The following is a 19348-nucleotide window of genomic DNA, read 5'->3' on the forward strand; positions in this document are numbered from 1 at the left end:
CTTAGTAAACTTTTGTACCAATCATTTTCATGTAGCTGAAATTGAAAATACAGCTAATCCACCTTTTATCTAAATGTATACATTCCTTGCTTTCTCCTTTTTCTTGTTAGGAAAAACCCAAGATTTATTGAACAGCAGAATAAAATTGAAGTATCATGGTCTTATTAATCATTCCCTCTTTAAAAACAGTGAATAGAGTAGCGAACTCCAAAATCAGCAGAGAGTTCGCAGCAAGGAAGTAAGCTGGGATATAGATGGCTTATTTTTTGTTAAAGGAGTGGTGAAAAAGACTGGGTTTTACCAACTAGGTGACTAGAGAAAAAAAGATATTTAAGTGGTACTTAGGGAGAATACAAATCAGCATATGTGATGAAACCAGTTGGTTCACCGTTGTCTTGTGAATGTTCCGTTCTTGTTTCCGTCAGTAATATTAAAAGTTTCTGTGAAAGGCAAAGTATTTTCCTACTGTTTCAGCAGGAGTTTTTTGAAAACCAGAGATATGTAGATTACTGCCTTCATCAAGCAGCTCTTTTAAAAGATGTTTATTTTACCTCAGTTGCAGAACTCCGGAAGAGTTAGTTTTCTTTCACAGGATTTCCAGCTTTTCCAGGATAAAGAATTTAACACTTTCTGTGTTTTTAACAAGAGAACTACATCTTTCAGATTTCTGGGAATATTTTTATTAAAATTCAGCAGAATAGTGGTATTTTTTAATAAAGCTGTATCAGCTGTGTCAGTCTTTAATAGGAATAATTTGAAAGGAAAAAAATTCAATTATAAATCAATAGAGCGTTGTATTTCTGTATGTGCAAACAACCTAAAATTACTTTAAGATGCTCCAGCTGCTCAATTCATTAGCTCAGTCACAACTGAATTTTGGTATCTGTTATCTTCTGTTGATTGCTGCAGCAGAAATACCCAGTTAGCGTGCCTGAAGCTGTTCGACGCAGTTATGCTATTAAGGAAGATCAGTTCAATAGGTTGGTTACTTAGGATTTTGAGAGGCTTAATACATAGCTATTTATCTTAACTCATGCACTGTCCTGCCTGTAATGATTCGGGAAAGCCTTGCGTGCCTCCACAAATAGTGTCAATTCCTTCTCGCGTTCAGGGTTTTCTACATTTGCCTATCGTGCATTTTGGGTAGTTGCATCTCTTAACTCTTGCCGTTGTATCTGCCAAATCGTTCAGTTCCTCTCTTGAGTGATACCCTGAGTGTGTTGATGGGTGTAAGATATGAAAGATCTTTGAGAGAAAACCAAAGAATTTTTCTCTTTTCACTGAATTAACCGGGGGTGGGGTGTGTATGTTTTTGCCTTCTTTCCAGCGGTGTAAATTACGTAGATGTTGTGCTAACTTTCTCGTGTTTTGCTGTAGACCTGACACGCCATAACACAGGATGGAAAAAATATCTAAAAAATAAGTAAACTTAACAAAAACAATAATAGTTTAAAACTCAGGGTGGTTAAAATTCTGAAATTAATTTTGTATAGATTGTTTTCAACTTCTAGTTTCAGGAATTCAGCTTCTGTCCTCATTTCTGGTATATATATCTCTATTCTAAGTGTTTTTTTAAAGACGCAACCTGACATTTATCTGTTCCAGTCATAATGTAAGTGAGTTTCACATAAGATTACAAATAAAAGTATAAATTTTATTTGAAAGTGTTTTTTTTTAAAGTTCTGTAATCCGAACTTGGTTTTAGACACAATTAATTGTCCTGCATTAGACACGTACCTTTGTCGTGCTGGTAAGAATTTTGGTGCAACAGACCTTAAAGCTGATGTTTAAGCCAGAGTGGAAAATTCTAAAAGTAAGAAAAGGGGGTGTTTGTCCACTGTAAGCTGCAGTTCTAGGTGAGACACCTTTTTGGATATTGTTTGTACTTTTGTTTCTAGTTGGCTAGAAAAATACAAAAAATACAAACTTTTAATGAAAAATGGAGCCTAAGTGCTTTGTTTTCATATCCTGTTGGTACAGCGGGCACAAAGGGGGCGTTACTGTAGTTGGTTGTTCCGTCTGAAGGTAATCATATAAATAAAAGAAGAAAGTTACTCATAGTTTATGAAGATTGTAGGAAGGCAGAAGGTTCAAGCAAAAGAAAAAAATTTACAACAGGCAGCCAGAAGAAACTTTTAAATGAAAGTACTTGGAAAGTGTTAAGCATGCTTACTGCCCGATCATGGGGCGCTTTGATACTTAGTTTCCTCTGTGCTATTAAATGTATCAAGATTGATTGTTACAGTTGATCCCAACTTCTCCAAAATGTGGGGGTTTTTTATCGTTTTTGTTGCAACAAGTTTTTAATCTTGCTTTACTTGATACTGTGAAAATGCACATCAGATTTTTGAAGTGAATATTTCTGTTTCTGCTGACTTAAGGAGGCTTTTAACTTCTAAATTTTAAAACAAATGTCCCGTGTTCTAGTTAAAAACCTGTATGAAGCTGCAGGTAGCAGTGGGAGTGGAGGGTAATGCGAAAATAGCTGTCAGCAAAATAGATACGATGAAATCCTAGGATAGGAATTGTTTTTGTTGAGGCAGAATGAAGTGTCAAAGATGTCAGGACACAGTGTGGTAGTTGCACAAGCTCTTTGTGGGTTTTTTCTTCAGTTTAAAACTTCATAGATCTTTCATTGAGGGAGGGATTTGGCATTTTTTTGCAGAAAGGCTCTGCTTTTCACAGAAGTCAAACTGTTCACTGGAAAATAGTGTGCCCAGCACACCCAGCGCTCAAGAGATGTAAACTGAGCTCCTTCAGTGTGTGCATCCGAATAGGTATCTGTACAAATGGTGCTATTTCTGTGAAAGCAACCATCCTCAAAGTCAACATGTGTAAAAGAAGTGAATGGCCAGCGTATAGTTTAAAGAAATGGCCAAGGTATAACAGAACTCATGAATCCTTTTCCAGTATTACAGAGGTTTGTGATTACGTTTGATGGTAAGTTGAGGATTACAGCAGCCAGTGAAATCAATGCACCTTTTGGGGGTTTCTGATAGCAAAATGACTAATCAATATCACATGCAATGCTAAAATATAAATACACTAAATGTCACGTGTGCTATCTACCTGAATCGAGTGCAAAAGGACAGAAGCAAGTCTCTGTCATATGTATAAAATGTACGGGCAAGATGGATCATTAGCAAGATGGATCATTATGATCCATACATGCTTGTACTTGTCAAGCTCATGCTGGCATGCGCTGTTATAGTAATGGCTCAGGACCATGTTTTTCTGTTCTAGATATCCATGTGGGCATAACACACACTTTTCCAGCAAAGAACTACAAGAATTTACCCATTAATGTGAAAAGGAGCCATGTCTTTTTTTTCATTTACTTCTTGTTGTATCTTATGAGAGAGATCATGGATGGATGAAGAAACTTACTTGGTTTGTCTTAAGAGGGGAAGCAGTCAAAAATTATGCATTCTAGAGTTCAGGACAATTAATTGAAAGTCTTTTATGCCTTTATACCTTCAGGCATCTCTGGAAAGCAGGGCTGCTTTGTTCCTAACAGTGACTTGGGAAGACAAACACCTTATGGGAAGATAACTCCTAACATCCCCCCTTCCTCCTCCTTCCTCCAGCTTTTATTGCTGAGCGTGACACCATATGGTATGGAAGATCCCTGTGGTCAGTTGGGGTCAGCTGTCCCGGCTGTGTCCCCTCCCAGCTCCTTGTGCCCCCCCCAGCCCACTCGCTGGTGGGGCTGGGTGAGGAGCAGAAGAGGCCTCGGTGCTGTGTGAGCATAACACCCCTGTGTTATCCACGCTTTTTTCAGCCCAAATCCAAAACACAGCCCCATACAAGCTGCTGTGAAGAAAACTCTCTCTATCCCAGACAAAACCAGCATGAGGTGGTATTGATATCTTGGGTGTGTTTACTGGTGGTACTGATCATTACATTAGAGTCCTAGAATAATTTTGGCTGCACCTCTGCGGGCTCTGCAGTCAAATCCCCTTATTAAAGCATGCACAGCTTCAAAGTTAAACCAGGCTGATCAATTAAAAAAAGGCAGATGGCCTTTAAGCAGGAACACCCTAACCGTGAATGGTTGCTGCAGAGATCTATCTGCATACTCCGGTGGTGGAGCTTCCTGATAGAAAGGAGACCCAAGATGAAATTTGCGACCTGTGAGGCATGAGAAATGACCATGGTAGATGTGGCTAGGCTGAAACGGCGGCGAAGCCAACTTCTAAGGGAGAAACTGTGCTGGTTTATGAGTTTTGTAAGATGGTCATATGTAATGATTCACTCTTAAGTACAGTACAAAGACTTTGGAAGGAGCACCACAACTCTTGGGCAACTGTTCAACCAGTTGTTCAGGAACGGTGCTGAATGTCAGACTGTCAGGGTCGGAACGTGACGTACACTCAAAGAAGAAAGAACAGTTGCTTCCCTTATCAAAGCTACAGTTCAGTCAAGTGCTGCTGTTAGTATGGATCTTGCCACCTGCTCCCCTTATTCAAGGTTTCAGTTTCAGAGTGCATATTGCCTTCCACCAACCGATTTCTCAAGACATGTGTCATGATGCACTTGAAAAAGTATTACCTAGTAGCATATATACCCCTGCTCAACTCTGCTGTGTTTGGCAAAAGTGGACTTTAAGAGAGTGTGTGCCTTGAGATCCATTTATAATAGAAAAGCAAACAGCTCGTTTGATAACATGAGCTTGTACCCTTAGCAGTCAGCCAGGAACAGAGCTCTCATTTTTCCTGGGTTTTAGTCTATTCTTCAGTTTACAGCATCACATCTCTTCTCACTTAAGCATTTTGGGAATGTCAGAGAGCATTGGATGCTGCTTTGCTAGGGACCACGTAAGGATTAATCGTGAAGTGAGAGGTCTGATCAGTTCTTGCAGATGTCAACATAATTCAGTGCTCTTGGTCACGGTGATGTCTAGTATGCAAAAATATTTCCAGATGTGTGTCGTTGTAGGTAGATAAAATTCAAATAATTTTCACAGTGGATACGTTGAAATCAGCTTGTGGAAGTGATCAAGGTGCATATTGAGTTGCAAGTGTATGGCTTCAGGTTTGATCAGGTCTACATCAGTAAGCTAAATCTGCAAAGGAATAAAATATATCATTAATATTTCCTTCTGGAGCAAATTTTTCTTTATACAGATACAGTATGATTGGATAATTCCAAAGAAAATCTGTAAGATGGGGTTTGTTGAACTTTCTGTGAGACAAATCTGATTTCAGTTCACAGTCGGCCTAAGAATTTAAAAATATCTTTTCTTCCACTGTCTTTCATAAAGTTAGAATATTTGGTGAAATGCTCACTATATTGCTGTGCTTAAGTTTCTTAGGCTTACCTTTCCTCTTCCACAGGAAACTAATTGAGGATGTTGTCAGATACATTAGAAAGCAGAATTGATTTGGCTGCAGTATTAAATGACCTACTAATAATTTTTGACATAAAAATAGCCTGTAACCCTAGAGATAATATGGATAAAGTGAACAGAAATTAAGTAAATCATAAGGTGAATACAAGTGGGAAGTGAAGGTTGATGCACATTTTTAGTAGTTTCATAAAGTTATTTTTGGACAGGCTACAGTCAGTAACAGAAAGGGTCCTAACTTGGATTGTAGTACTGTAATTTTGGGCTGATTTCCAGTATTCAGGAATGCATATGTTCTTGATCCTTCATTACAACTCATAATTTTAGGAATATTATGTTGGGAAAATAACGCACATTAGCCAGCAGCACAAATAGCAGGAGAAGCCGCAATATTCATTTCCCCTCAACCCAGCCAAAAACAGATTATTTGGCTGACTATCAAAAGGAGCAGCAGTAATTGTTTCCAGTATCAGTGGAGGCATTTTGCTGTTAAAAAAAACCCGAAGCTTCCATTTCATTAACTCAAGAAAAGGCTCGGTCTCTGCCATCAATTAGGGGACAAAAATGGGATTCTTATGGCAAGCTGTAGTTTGCTGTCTGCCTGTGCCTTGCAGTTGCCCGTGGACGGCTGCGGGTCCTGCCGGCAGCTCCCCGTGCCTCTGCAGTAGCTGCTTGTCCTCTGCAGGCTCCGCTTCTCCTGGGAGAGCAGCCTCCCAAGTCTGCCTCGTGAATGTGGCCGAACCTGCTGTTGTGTGTGATGAAGTGTGATGAAGTGGAGGAGCTCAACCAGATTAGAGCCACCTTGTGAACGCTGGCCAAAAGTTGGTCCTGGGTTTGCAACTTAGTCTGGAGTTTGTAGAAGTGAGACGTGGAAAAGGAGAAGAATGGAGAACAAGGCTACCGGCAAACCGTAGATGGTAATGCGACGACTCGTCGCTTGTCAGCATGCTTTCTGCCAAATCTGTGGTGACGTGCTGGTCTCCTCCTGCCTCTTCTGTCTGGATGTGGCCTTGAGCAGAACAAAGGGGGAGCGCCCGTCGGCCTGTGTGCCCATTGCCCAGATTATCGACGCACAGTAGCGGTGACGATGACGGCGCTCAGTCAGAATGTGGTCACAGCACTGCAACGTTGTGCAGAGCAATAAATACGGTTTTGTGCTCGATGGAGGGCAAGTCATCCTCAATGCAGGTTGTCTGCGCTGTTCTCCTGGCATAGAAATAATTGTACCAAATTCTCTTGTCATAGAACAAGTTGCTTTTAGGCAAAAATCTGTCTGATTTCTAATCGCACCTTTTCATTTTATTCTCTTGACTGTTGTGTTCGCTTAATTTTATCTGATATATGATGAATTTAAAATGTCTTTCATGTGTCTTTCTATTTTATAACACCCATTCACTGAACGCAGAACTCTGTGCAGAGCTCTCCAGGTTAGCAACTGTGGTATAATTATAAATTGCACACAAGCATGCTGCACAGTGTTGTGGATGTCCATTTTCTTTATCTATATTTAGGTGATAAAATTGCCTGCTTAATGTTTCTATAAAGTACTATAAAAATTACAGAAACTAGGTGTTAGCAAGAAGTCTCCTTTTCAGACAGTATTTTCATCTCGTTGTTCAGGAGGAATTGTCATTACGTCTTACTTGATGTGTTTGACTGATAACTACTGTGTCTAATCAAACATGGCTGTTCTTCTGCATCCTCCGCCTCTCCAAAAAGGGTCCCATCAGGCAGACTTCTGCTGGAAAACTGACAAACACCAACGTGAACATGAACCAGTCCTAGTCACATGGTTTATAAATGGACACAGGAACAGGCTTTTATGCAGTATTTTCTGAGTCAGGCTGTTTCATAGCTTCACAGGCTTTTGAGAAAGAACTGCTTAATTAGTTGGACGTGCTCAGTATTCTACTGTTTTGATGCAAAATCTCCATTACAGCTTGCTAAGTATCCCATTTGACAAAAAAAAAAAAAAAGGCATTTCTTCTCACAGTATTTTTATTCAGTAGAAGGTTGAAGACACAAGCTAATATTTGAAGTATGCATAAAATCATGAATTGTTGTGATCCTTCTTAATCACTGTCATCTTAAGCAATTTTGTATGTAATTGGACTGTGTCTTGGTGGTTGGAGGTGGTGGTTGAGAAAGATGTGATTCCTTCCCAAAGTGTATAGGTAAAATTCATTAAAACACAGTACATTGTAGTGTACAGAGTCTTACCGTTAGCTTTTTTCAACCTCTTCTCCCGATATTTATGCCCACAGAGCTTGATGAGAATACTACACGGATGTGCTGTCTTTGGACATGTGCTGCTGCGTGATTGACTACATTAGTTTTTCAGTCACAATTTCATAGGAAGAAAGGATGTTCCATGCTTTTTGGGCATCATCAACATAAACATTCATGAGCAACTAACAATATCCTTACATACTGTCCTCTTATTAATAAGGGAAGTATTATGAGCTATGAAGTTTATTTTATAAACCTCAGTTACCAAGAATATTTCTTTGTCCCAGGGTTGTTTTAAGAATGATGTAGAAAAACACATAAATGAACCTTTCCAAATCTGATTTAGTGAAGACATTTTAAATAATAATTCCTTTCATTATTAAATTAAATGGCTCTGTATTTTATACAAGAGTGAAAGTGACAGGATTTTACTTGTCACGTATGAGGAAATCTTCCCTGCGTCTTGGTGGAGAGTTCTCCTGGCATTTGCCATACCTGGAGTTTTTTGTAGTCTGTTCCTACAATAGATGGCTCAGTCACGTGGCATAGAAAAAGGAAATCTTCTCTTGAGAAACCATGAGGAAAAAGAATAGAAAAAGGTTCATCAATGTCCAAGGTGTTTTCTTAACCTTCAGCTTGATACCCCCAGAAGAGACAGTGCCTTCAGGGCAGGTTTTTCTCTCCTTAAGGGGAAGTTTCTTCCAGAGTACTAGGTATCATAACCATAGACTAGAAAACCAGAAAGCAAGCTAGCCATTTCTCTTAGAAGTTAACTACTGGCTTTTGTCAGTTACTCAAAGCAAGTGAGGGTCTGGGGTTTGCCAGTTAATATGCGATGAGTTAGTGACCCTGGTGTGATCTGTTTGGCTTACCTGACCTAGTAAAAAGAGATGCAGGTATTATTTAATAGTGAAACTAAATATTTTTGTGATTTATGTTCCTGAGGGTATCAACCACTATTTGTGCCGAGAAAAGAAAAAACGAGATGCTGCAAATGGTCAGCGCCATGGCCCTTTTCAGCTAAATTTATGTAAATCCAATTTATTTTGACCCACTACTGTTCTGGAGCATGGTGGCAAAATGGTTAAGACATCTTGCTATGGAAAGGAGGTGTTAATTTGAGTTCTGCTCTGGATTTACATAAAATTAAGCCTTCAGTCCATTTGTGAATATTTATCTGGTCATTTCTGCTGAGGAATCAAAGGTGGCAAAATGAGATGCTTGACACACCACTGACTTTTTTGTCTGTGACTACAAAAGCTGGTATGCTTTAACTATGTTAATCTGACATGTCAGTTGGGTTTGGCATGGATTTTTAACCTTTCAAAACTGCATAGCACCACCTCTCCACCTAAACTACATTTTCTATCACTAATAGTTGGAATAATCAAAACTTCTACTGCACTTTATTGCAGACCCCTTTTCATAACTTGTCTCTAACATGATCTTTAGAGATAATAATCCCAAGTTTTACTTCTTGAATTAGAACATTAAAACATGTTTATAAGCCTCATTTATATTTGCTCCTCTGTTATTCTTTTGGGCTTTTTTAGTTTCCTTCTTTGTTTTGCAACCTTTTCATTCTTTTGTTTCTTATCTCAGCTTGGGGATAGAGGTCATGCTTTCTGCTGATGTTTAATTGCTTCTAGCACAAGGTCCTTGATTAAAGCCTCTGCTTAGTGCTAATACATATATATATATGTATATGTATGCATATTTTAAAAGAAATTATAATTTTGCTAAGATGGGCTATGTAATTAAGCCATTTCTGAAGCCAAATAATTGTCAAGCTACTTCTAAAATTATAGATGCTTTTCTTAAAAAGGAAAAAAAGGAAAAAAGAAAAACAAAAAATAAACCAACAGGTGTCAGCAAAGACCATGTAACAAAACATTGGGTCAAATCACATCAACAGTATGTGCTGCATTCATGACAAATCCCTGTTGTTTTTCATTTAATTCTCTCAAAAGATCTTGAGATCCTATTTGCGATCAGTCAACTCAGAATCCAGAATATCACACCCATGCGTTAAGATTGAATTGAATTGCTTTGAGTAGAAAACGCAAGAAATCCCTTAGAGGTAATGTCAATTCCATCTTAATGAATTGTTCTCCCACACTATAATCCAAGTGAGGTCTTTTGTGGATTTTTAAAATGCCATTGATTTTTTTCCTTTTTTTTTTTTTTTTTTTTAGCTTGCAGTGAACAGAGCCTTTAGAAAGTCCATTCAGCTTTTAGGATTTTTTTTTGTCCTGGCATGGTGATGGTGGGGTTTTTTTGTTTGTCCCAGTTCTTAGGTAAGTCTGTGTCCAAGAGCAGTATGTCAAAAAGTTCCTTTGCGTCTCTCATTGTTACTTATTGGCAGGTTTGTCACTTGAGGGTCAAAATAAAGCTCATTCAACCAAGGCTATGGCAGCCACAGTAGCACGCCTCGGGTCAGTCCCACCACTTGAGATTTGCCGCAGGGCAGTCAGTTGGAATTCATTTTGCATTTGTTTCACTGAACGTTGCTGCTTTTACACTGCAAAGAGGAAAAAGTTGTGGGTAGACTGCTGGATTGCTTCCTTCTTGTGCTCATTTTCCCTTTTTGCGCTAAAGCACTTATTACCAACGAGATGAAAAATCTTATAAAACAAGAAAACCCATTACTTGTAATGGCATTGCTTCTAGTGGTTTATACTTGTTTATTTTTAAGATCAGTGATAAAACCTCCAACCTGTATACACTGCCTTGAAGTTCTTAGAAAATACTCGTAGTGCTGAGAGGCCTAGTCTCTTAGGCTGAATGTAAATTATTTGAAAATATTATCCTTTCTATGCCTGTGAAAGATCCTTTTTTTGAGAAAGTCAGATTCAAGAGGTTGTAACTTGTTATGCCAAGTCTGAATTGATGGTTGAAAGTGTTTTAGAGGTCTGGGGAGCTGGCAGTGAATCTCTTGCTGTACTGTGTGAAGTCAAGTCAAACATACTACTTCAGGAAAAAAAGAGCACGAAGGCAAATGAGGTTGATTTTGGTCTGTATGTGGATTTGTCAGATGAACTGGTAATGTTCAGCTGTTACACGTTTTAAGTGCAGTTCCGTCACAGGGTGGGAACTGACAAGTGAACCTAAGATTGAATTGTTTCTACATTCTCTAAAGAAAAATAGAAAACCTTGCATTTTTCTTTACCTCAGCTCAAAGCACAGCAGACTATATCTGAGAGAGTTATTGTAGAAGGTAAAGGTGGTCAGACTTCAGTGGTTTCTGAGCAAGTCTTTTTCACTAGTATTTTTAATTGTAATTTTTTCCCTTCTTTTTTTTTTCTCTTTTTTTCTGTAATATATACTTATGTAGGAGATTAAACTGAGGTTCAAGTGTAGTTAACACATAAGGTTAATAGAGGAATAACGAACTACTAATGACACCAATAATGTTCTAACCCTTTTTATGATATGACTCTGAAAAACCAGGAAGTCAGGCAAGAAGGAAACTGCCATCGCACCTGTCTTTTATTAGCTACAATCACCTTAATTTTAAATGTAATATCTATATTATTCTAAAAAAATCTGGCCACTAATAAAAACCTACAGGCAAAATTATTGCCATTAGATTCTCTTACTCTCTGCACTTTCATGTACTTTGAGAATTGTCTTTAAAAATTAATGAAAACAAGTGATCTGATAAGGTGTTTTAGGAGTGTTGTTTCACAAGTTGACATCTTCAGAGGCAGAAGCCTCCTATGCGCTCAGTAAGTGTATCATTGCCAACGCTTCTCACTCTTGATGGGAAGTAGCTTCTGTTAACTTTGAGAGAGTAGTTCTGTCTCCATTCGCATATAGTCCTTGGAGTAGTGAAAAGTGGTAACAGGAGTAGTAATGGTGGTGATGGGGTTCTGTTTGTGTTTTGAATAGCTGTGAATGAGGAACACGATGTGGGAAATCTCAGATCCATCCAGCTGGATCTGGTCCACCAGAAGAATATATTTAACTGGTAATTTGCGCTGTTTCCTTTTTTCCCAGAAATCTGATAGCAGTATGTAGGAGCAGGCAATGGTGTGGACAACTTAGGTTAACAGCTTGCACTCCTTTATCCTTTCTCCAAGGTCTTGTAATCCGTCCTCCATCATGTGAGTGGTGGTAATGTCAACTGCTCACGTGTGCTTTATCCTTTGCCATGTCACATGTGCTTTATTCTTTATCATGTGTTAACCATACACCAACCATTTGACAGGGTTGTTGGCATTTTGGTCATGAGGGATGCACATATGGGGGAAGAGAGGGACATGTGGCGTTTGATTGTCTTCAAAGAGACTTTGTGGTTTGCGCTAACCAAAGGGTTCCTCACATCTGTCGTGAATCCATGAACATGCGTTGCGTGGTAATGATTTCCAGTGACTACTGATAGGTGCCGGTTCAGAAGCAAAAGGCCTCAAAGCACACAGGCCTATGCCATTTCTTTAATATGTTTTTAGCAGAGAATTCACTCTTGAGAAAACATTTTGCAAGTTTGAGTAGTTTACTTTGTCTTTTTCTTTTTTTCCCTCTGCAGCGGGTTTGCTGTTCTCTTCATATACGTAGTCTGGCGATGGGTAGAGTTACCTGTGGTTGGTTTTGAACATGGGAACACTCTCAGCGGAAAAAAAAAAAAAGAGAATTCAGAGGACTTGGGCTGTAAAGCACAGCAGGAGAGGGGCTTGACGAGCAAGGCTCAGTGCACTTCACTGCGTCCCAGCATGGTTTTTGATGCAGTATGTACTGAAGCAGCTCCTCTGGATTAGGATGTAGGTGTTACGAAACGAATCGTTGAGTTGTGATCTGTTGTCTGTATACCTGGCTATCTCTGTTAGGAAAAAGTTCACCGGTGGGTCAGCTGCAGTTCTGCTCTTCCTCATGCGTGCCGGGCTGATACGTGTTATAAGGCTTATTTCAGTTTCTTACAGACTTGTATAGTATTGGGTGTATAGTGTTTTAAACTGTGTTATGTTGGAGTTACCTTCTTACTTTCTCGGCATGCTCTTGGTTGTCATCCAGACTTTTGCTGTTTAAAGACCTCCAGTACTTAGTGCATTGAAGAGTACTCTTTGGTATTGTTCTCCACTTTGAAGAGTCTCTTTGGTATTATTCTCCACTTACAATCATGTTTTGGCTTCAGTACCTTCTTTGTAACTTTAAACGCGTTGGTCTCAATGGCTCTTAGTCTGTAATTTGTCTTTTCACGTAGTAGTATGCAGGTATTGATCTTTTGATCACGTAGCTTCAGGATGCTGTATTGTAAAGATTTTTAAAATTATGCTGCTAACAGAAATTTTCAATGCGTTTTGGTAATTTAAAAAAGTCCTGAAGAAAGTCCTCTAGATGAACAAAAGGACTTTTTTTTTCTAGTCCAACAAAAGTAAGAAAAGCCATGACTTCATTTAGGGTGGAAGATCGTCAGGCTTACGAAAAGCAGGACACTGGCTCCTAAGCTCACTGAAAGCAAATTGAAGTATAAGCCATTTAGTCTCCATCCAAAGGGGACCACTTTGTGGCGGGAAGAAGGTCTCTCCTATCCCACAGTTGGAGTACAGCCTTTTTGTGGGAGGTGGAAGTGTTAGGCTAAGTACCTTTTTGTGGTGGGAAAGGATTTCTGCCTTGCTATCAGCATAGGTGATGAGAGGCATGGAATTTTGGGGGGTTCGTATGTGGTTTTTTTTTCCCCATTTCTCAGAGCAGGCAATAAGAACACCCTGGTAGTGCTTAGTTCAGGTATTTACCGTATTTGGGGTGTATTTTCTTGATAGACTGCGCTTGGAAGTGAATGAAGAGCAGAGATACTGTAAAACGGGGTTGAAGTTTCCAGTGTCTCGTACAAGAAGTACAGAACTACCGTTTTTCCCTCCATTCATCAGGCAATTAATTTCACACACTTTGGGCAAACCGTACTATTGGTTCTTTTTCCTTTCCCATCTTAGATGTGGTGCTGCCTGCCCTCCAACCTTACTACCTTTGACGGTGTTGGCACACCTCATGAGTTGCAAGACTCTTAGAAAAAGCATAAATATCCCAGGTTAGTACGAATCACGAGTAGGGCTCTCTAAGAAGTGTTACAGTTTGACTGGAGAACGGCTTGTACTGGACAGTTTGTGGCTTCATAGTTCCAGATGGGACTGGATTGAGCAGCCTTTGTCACTAAATACCTGCAGTCATGAGCAACCCTCTGACCGATGATTAGTCCAGGAGGGTTCACAGAGTGTAACCGTACTCACCTTCTCATGCAAGAAGTCACAAGATGCTTTTCAACATCCTACTGCAATTTTCAGATCGTAAAGATAAAATACCGGCATACACAAGCTAATACTGCTACTTAAAGCAGCTGTGGCTGTTTAAATTGTATAGATTTGTAATAGTAAGTCTAACTAGTGCTATATAAATAATATAGCACAGTTCCCTTCTCTTTTTAATGCCTGTAGAAAAGATATTTTAAAAGTTAAATTTTCAGAATTACAGATCAGCCATAAAATCACAAGAAGTAATTAAAAGCTTAACATTCCAAAAGTAGTGTTGAATTTGTAGCATTTTCAGTACTTGCAGGCATATTCCTAGGTAGGACAGGATTTTGCTAGATTGTCCAGGTGATTTTGGCCTTTGATGCTACTTCAAGAAATGTTGTGTGCCACCTTCCATCCTTTAAAGCTGACAGTGTACCAGCCATTGCTAGGATATCCCTGGACTTGTTGATCTGCTGCTGCCAAAAAACCCCTCTTGAGATCTTATATATATACTGGGGCAGTTTACGGCAGTTTTTCCTCAAGTCTGTCTGGGCCGTGCAGAACCTGCAGGTGCTGAGCTGCCTGAGGATCATAATCTCACACTTGGCACCCAAGACTCCAAGCTACTGTATCTTTCTTCATGTTTACTCTTATTAAAAGCATTCATTAGGTTAAGTCTTTGCTCTGCCAGAGAGCTCTACTGATATAACAGTCCCATTTTTAAGGCTGATATCTCTGCTGATTATATTAGAGTAGTGCCTAAAGAGCCAGTTAGGATCAGAGCCCTGTTGAGCCAGGCTGTGGAAAAAATGAGTAAAGGTTTACTTCTGCCCTGAAGACATCACAGTCTAAATGTGAGAGAGAATAGAAGAAATAGGTGCAAACACATAGCTGGAAAAAAGGGTAGATTTTTGCAAGTGGTGTCTAAAATGTATTTTCTTCCTAGCAATTTTTTCTCTTCCAAGTGTTCTTTTACTGTTTTTGATGGTTAGTAGATGCCTGGATTTAGAGTGAAAAATAAAATTTCTATGTTTGAGGCCGTATTATCATTATACTCATTTTAATGTCTGTACAAGATCAGCATCTGAGGCTGCAGGAACTTAACTGCTTTACTTGTTGGCATTACAGTGAAGTTGATTTCGGTGAACCATAAAAAGTTTGGCCCTGAAGGTAAAATTACACTGTATGCATGTTCCTAACATACTGCTTTGGGGATAAACATGTCTTAAATCAACTCATCGCTCACAGCTAAATTCCTTCTCCAAGTGCAGTTTCCCTGTAGATAGTAATGTTCAGTAAGACTGATTTTCTTTAAAACCGTAAAGTTTTTTGAACATAGTTCTATCAATAAACATATTTGAGCAGGGTAGCAAAGAATTCTCATAATCCTAAGAAAGATTTGGGGGTTTTGTGAAAGGAAGGGAGGGGCATGCGCCAACATTTTTAATTAGCTTTCATCAGTACCTCTAATTTGTTCAAATGTGTTCCAAACGTTTGCATATTGTGTTTGCTCACATGTACATAATGAAAACTTTTGGACTTCATTGAAACTTTATTTGGTAATTGTGCATTTGGAAAATTAAAATTGAAGTTTATGATACCCTGGCTCCTACTTGCTCAGTTCATAGTGTGTTGTTAAGATGCCATCACTTGAGAGCTTTGTTACAGCGACGTTTCTGTTGTGGCTTAATGTGCTGCGGGTTCAGATGGCTGTAATTGTGGCCTTGAGGGGTTGGACTAAAGAATACCAGCTGGGTTTGTACCCAGATATTCTTGGATTAATATTTTGGGACTTAGATCTTGTCCTGTCTGGAATTTAAACATAGTTCCCCAAGCTTTAAAGGGAAGGCAAGCACCATTTGAGGCTCTTAATGAGCACTTTTTTTCCTCTTTAATTTGCCTTTTTTTTTTCCTTTTCTTTTTTTTAATTCCTGTAGCCAGTGAAATCCAAGCAGTTACTTCCAAACCATTTTTACAGCCCCATATGGACAAAGTGCTTTAGTTTGTTCCTCAGCTTAATTCCCAAATTAATAATAGTTAGAAAGTTCTTACATCTGCATCTCCATTTTTCTTAGAATATATAAGGGTGAAAAAAAATTTCCCTAGATATTAGGCAAGCCTTTGAAGTGTGAACTTTGTTACATTTGAGACGGCAAGTCTTTCGTTGTTCCTTGGTTGGTTTTTTTTGGTTGCTCTTTGAAATAATTCCTTTTGTTTCAGGTCTAAAATTTCAATTTTATTTCTACGTGGAGACAAGAGACTTAAACTGCCCCATAGAGGGGAATCAGTCAGGGTCCTTCTTCTATTTAGAAACCTTTGACCCATCCCTCCCCTGTTCAGCAAATAGAAATGGCAAGGCAACTTGTGCTAAGGGTGACTAAAGATCTGCTCTCCGTGTAGCTCATGAAGTGAACCTGCAGGGGAGAGGGTTTCAGGAGTCCTGCTTATGGAAAAAATGCTTTTAAAGTATTTCTTTGCAAAAGAGAGCCTTTCTTGTACCCCTGAGTATATATTAATTGGTTATAATCCGTAGTTTTGAGGCACATAATTATTCACGCAGCAGCACGTGATGGATTCACAGGTACAGTTACAATTTCTTTGTACTGGCAAGCAGCCTTTTTTGAGGGACAGAGAAGACTTTTTTGTGTAAAGCTCCAAGTCCTGTAATTAGTGGTATAGTAAAGAATTCAGGTAGGTGGCAAAACATATACAAGCGCTTAGAAGTTCAACCGACTAGCTTTTAAGTTGTCTGCCTGCATATGTCATTACTGTAAGTGGTTTAATATCTGTTTGCATTTCTTTTTATCTTTTTTTTTTTCTTCCAGATCATTACTAAATATGTTTATGAACTACTGCAAAAAGAATGCCACTTGAAGAAAGTAACTCTCCCAGTAAGTATAATTTTTTTTTTTTTTATCAAGGATGTTGTGTGTTTGGATCTGTAAAGAGCAGAGCCTGCAATCCGGTATTCAGATAAAGACAAGGTGTGCATTGTCTCCGGACGCTGCCTTCGCATGCAGCATGTGCGTCCATCTGGAGACTTGCTTCCACTGCACTTCTCGTCTGTTTGGTTTTTCCAGCTGAGCTTTCCTTGCCTTACCAGATACCAGAGTTTTCAAAATGTGGTAGTTTTGATAGAGGTATCATAAGCTTTTTGAAAGTATTTGTGAATGTGTTGAGACCTCTACAGCAGGACGTAGAGAACAAATGTGCCTTTACAGGCAGAGGAGTAAACCCAAATTGAGTTTCAGTAAACTACTCCAAGTCTTCTTTTAAAACACATTTTTTCAGTATCTTGTAAGATGTATGTAATACAAGGCGCTGGTGCTGTTCAGTGAAAATGTCTGATCAACCCTCAGAAGTGATGAAGCATTCCCCAAAGAACACGTATGAGGGTGTTTGTAAATACATGTGGTACCATGATGATGTTTGGATGTTTTTATATTCTGTGGTGGAGATTGTAGGGGAGACTGTAGTGTGACAGCACTGTGTAGCTTTTCCATCAGTACCAGAAAGGATTCTTAGGGGCTTCGAGAAGCTTTTGTGTTGCCTTTGTTCTCAGCCAGACCGTCATATTCAGTTGAGGAAAACCCCTTTGGGCTAAGGAAGGGAAATTTCCTTTATTTTAAGAGCTCTATAATGTTTTGCAGTTCCCATTTCCATTCCCTAAGCAGTGGTGTTTAGGGAACGCTTTGATAACCTGCCCAAATGACTCAAGGTTTCCCAGCCAGGCTGTGCCGGTGTCCTTCGTCAGGGCAGAAGCTGTGCTAGAGGCTCTCCTCCACACTCCCAGTCTGATCAGACCCGAAACTGTTTGAGAAGGCACTCTCCCACTTTAGAATTCCCTGTGTAGACAGAGAAGAGGGTTGTGTTCGTGGTGGCAGTCTGCCTGGAGCAGTGCTGGTGTGGTCTCTGTGCACTTCTTTGCGCTACCAGTTTTCTTTGTGGGGAAGTTTTGGTCCACAGAGTACTTCCATGTTCTGGACAGGTGATGTGTCGAAAGGCTTCCCCAAGCCGTGTCACCCTCTCTCCGTCAAACCGGGAAGATAGCATTTGTAAACTTTCAAGTGCCTTAATTTTGAGGCTGTACCGCTGTTCTTTGAATGTCCTTTTTAAAAAGCAGTACGCCTGTAAGTAATGCAATGCTAAGGCTGTTCAAAAAATGAACAAACTTGGAATAAGTATTACAACACCTCCATCACCTCTGTCACACACATGGGGAGTCTTCTGCACGGCTTTGAGATTTGAGCGTCTGGCTTGGGAGAAGAATGTCCCTGTCTAACTCCCACTGTTGAATTAATCTGTGTTTACTCTTATTTATAAATTATGTAGTAATCACTGATGTACTGATGTACTTTGTCAGTAGTACATTTAAGCTATTCTCAAATGTATTACTTCCAGCTCCTGCAAAGTGTCATGATTTAATTGCATTTTGGAGCAAAGTAAGAACTCTCAGAATATATGCAGCTGTTTAATTTTGAGCAGTGTGGAAAATTTGGCACAAGGTATGAGCACCATTCTTTACTAATGACTGTTATGTGTAGGAAGCCCTCACTACAGACAAAAATAGGTTATGAAGAGGACTACAAAAATGAAACAATGCATGTGGAAGGTGAAAAATTAAATCTGTCTGAAGGCTATGTTTAAATCACCACTGACAGACTCCCAAACAACTACACAAAGCAACTGAGTTTAAACTAGTGAAGGAGACTAACTGAAGTAATAGGGCAGCTTGCAGCAAAAGCAAGTCCTGTTCAAGTGAGGAAAATAGAGAAGAGTATAAATGCTGGCTATAAAACCACAGTAACATCACTCAAAATTGGATTTGAGGACCTTGTTACAGCTGTAAAGGCTAATAATAAAAGAGAGCTGATGAGGCTGATAAGCTGCATGCAAAAGGAATGTGCAGCTCAAATAAGAAAAACTAATATGGTTATTTCCAATGTTAATTGTCCGGTTTCCACGCTTGAATATTTTTAATTTCTTTTAAACAGGATACGATTCTGAGGAACTGTCTGAAATTTGACGTATCAGTAGAGGAGATCTTAGAACAAATTGATGTATCATACAATAACCAGATTCCAGGATGAGATGGTTTTTAAGCTCAGGCTACTATAAGAAGTCAAATATGAAGCTGCAGAACAACCAACTAGCATGTATCTTACTGCTGAAATCAGCTACTTTCATCAAAGGAATGGAAAAAGAGTAAATGTGATAGTCTTTGAAAGGCCTCCAGGAGTGATTCACAGTGATTCCTGCGTACCAGGAGGAAATAATATAGTAGGGGAAAAGTCAGTACAGGTTTCTTTTTAAAAAACCTACTGGAATTCATTGAAGGAGTCAGGGATCACATGAAAAAGAAAGATCATGTAGGTAAGATCATAGGTGGCTTTTCAATGAGCTGTCAACAAGCTTACCAAATGCTTTTAAAAAAGACATGGTCATGGCATAGGAGGAGGGAGTCCCCTTATGAATTAATAATTGGTTAAAAGGAAAAAAAAAAACATGTTCATATTTTACAGAATAAAGTTGTTACCGGTGCAGT

At 39.2% G+C, this 19348-nt stretch overlaps 1 protein-coding gene across 8 annotated transcripts in view; it reads left to right on the top strand.

Annotated features, from left to right (window-relative positions):
• The window catches only part of FAM172A (family with sequence similarity 172 member A), a 266356-nt gene that overhangs the window by 37442 nt on the left and 209566 nt on the right, over positions 1–19348 (top strand). For all 8 annotated transcript variants that reach the window (XM_054184763.1, XM_054184758.1, XM_054184765.1 and 5 more), the window contains one exon: positions 16629–16694. In XM_054184763.1, coding sequence (XP_054040738.1) covers positions 16629–16694 — 66 coding nt within the window. The remainder of the gene's footprint in view (positions 1–16628; positions 16695–19348) is intronic.

The sequence above is a fragment of the Rissa tridactyla genome, chromosome Z (assembly GCF_028500815.1).
Source record: "Rissa tridactyla isolate bRisTri1 chromosome Z, bRisTri1.patW.cur.20221130, whole genome shotgun sequence".
Lineage (NCBI taxonomy): Eukaryota > Metazoa > Chordata > Aves > Charadriiformes > Laridae > Rissa > Rissa tridactyla.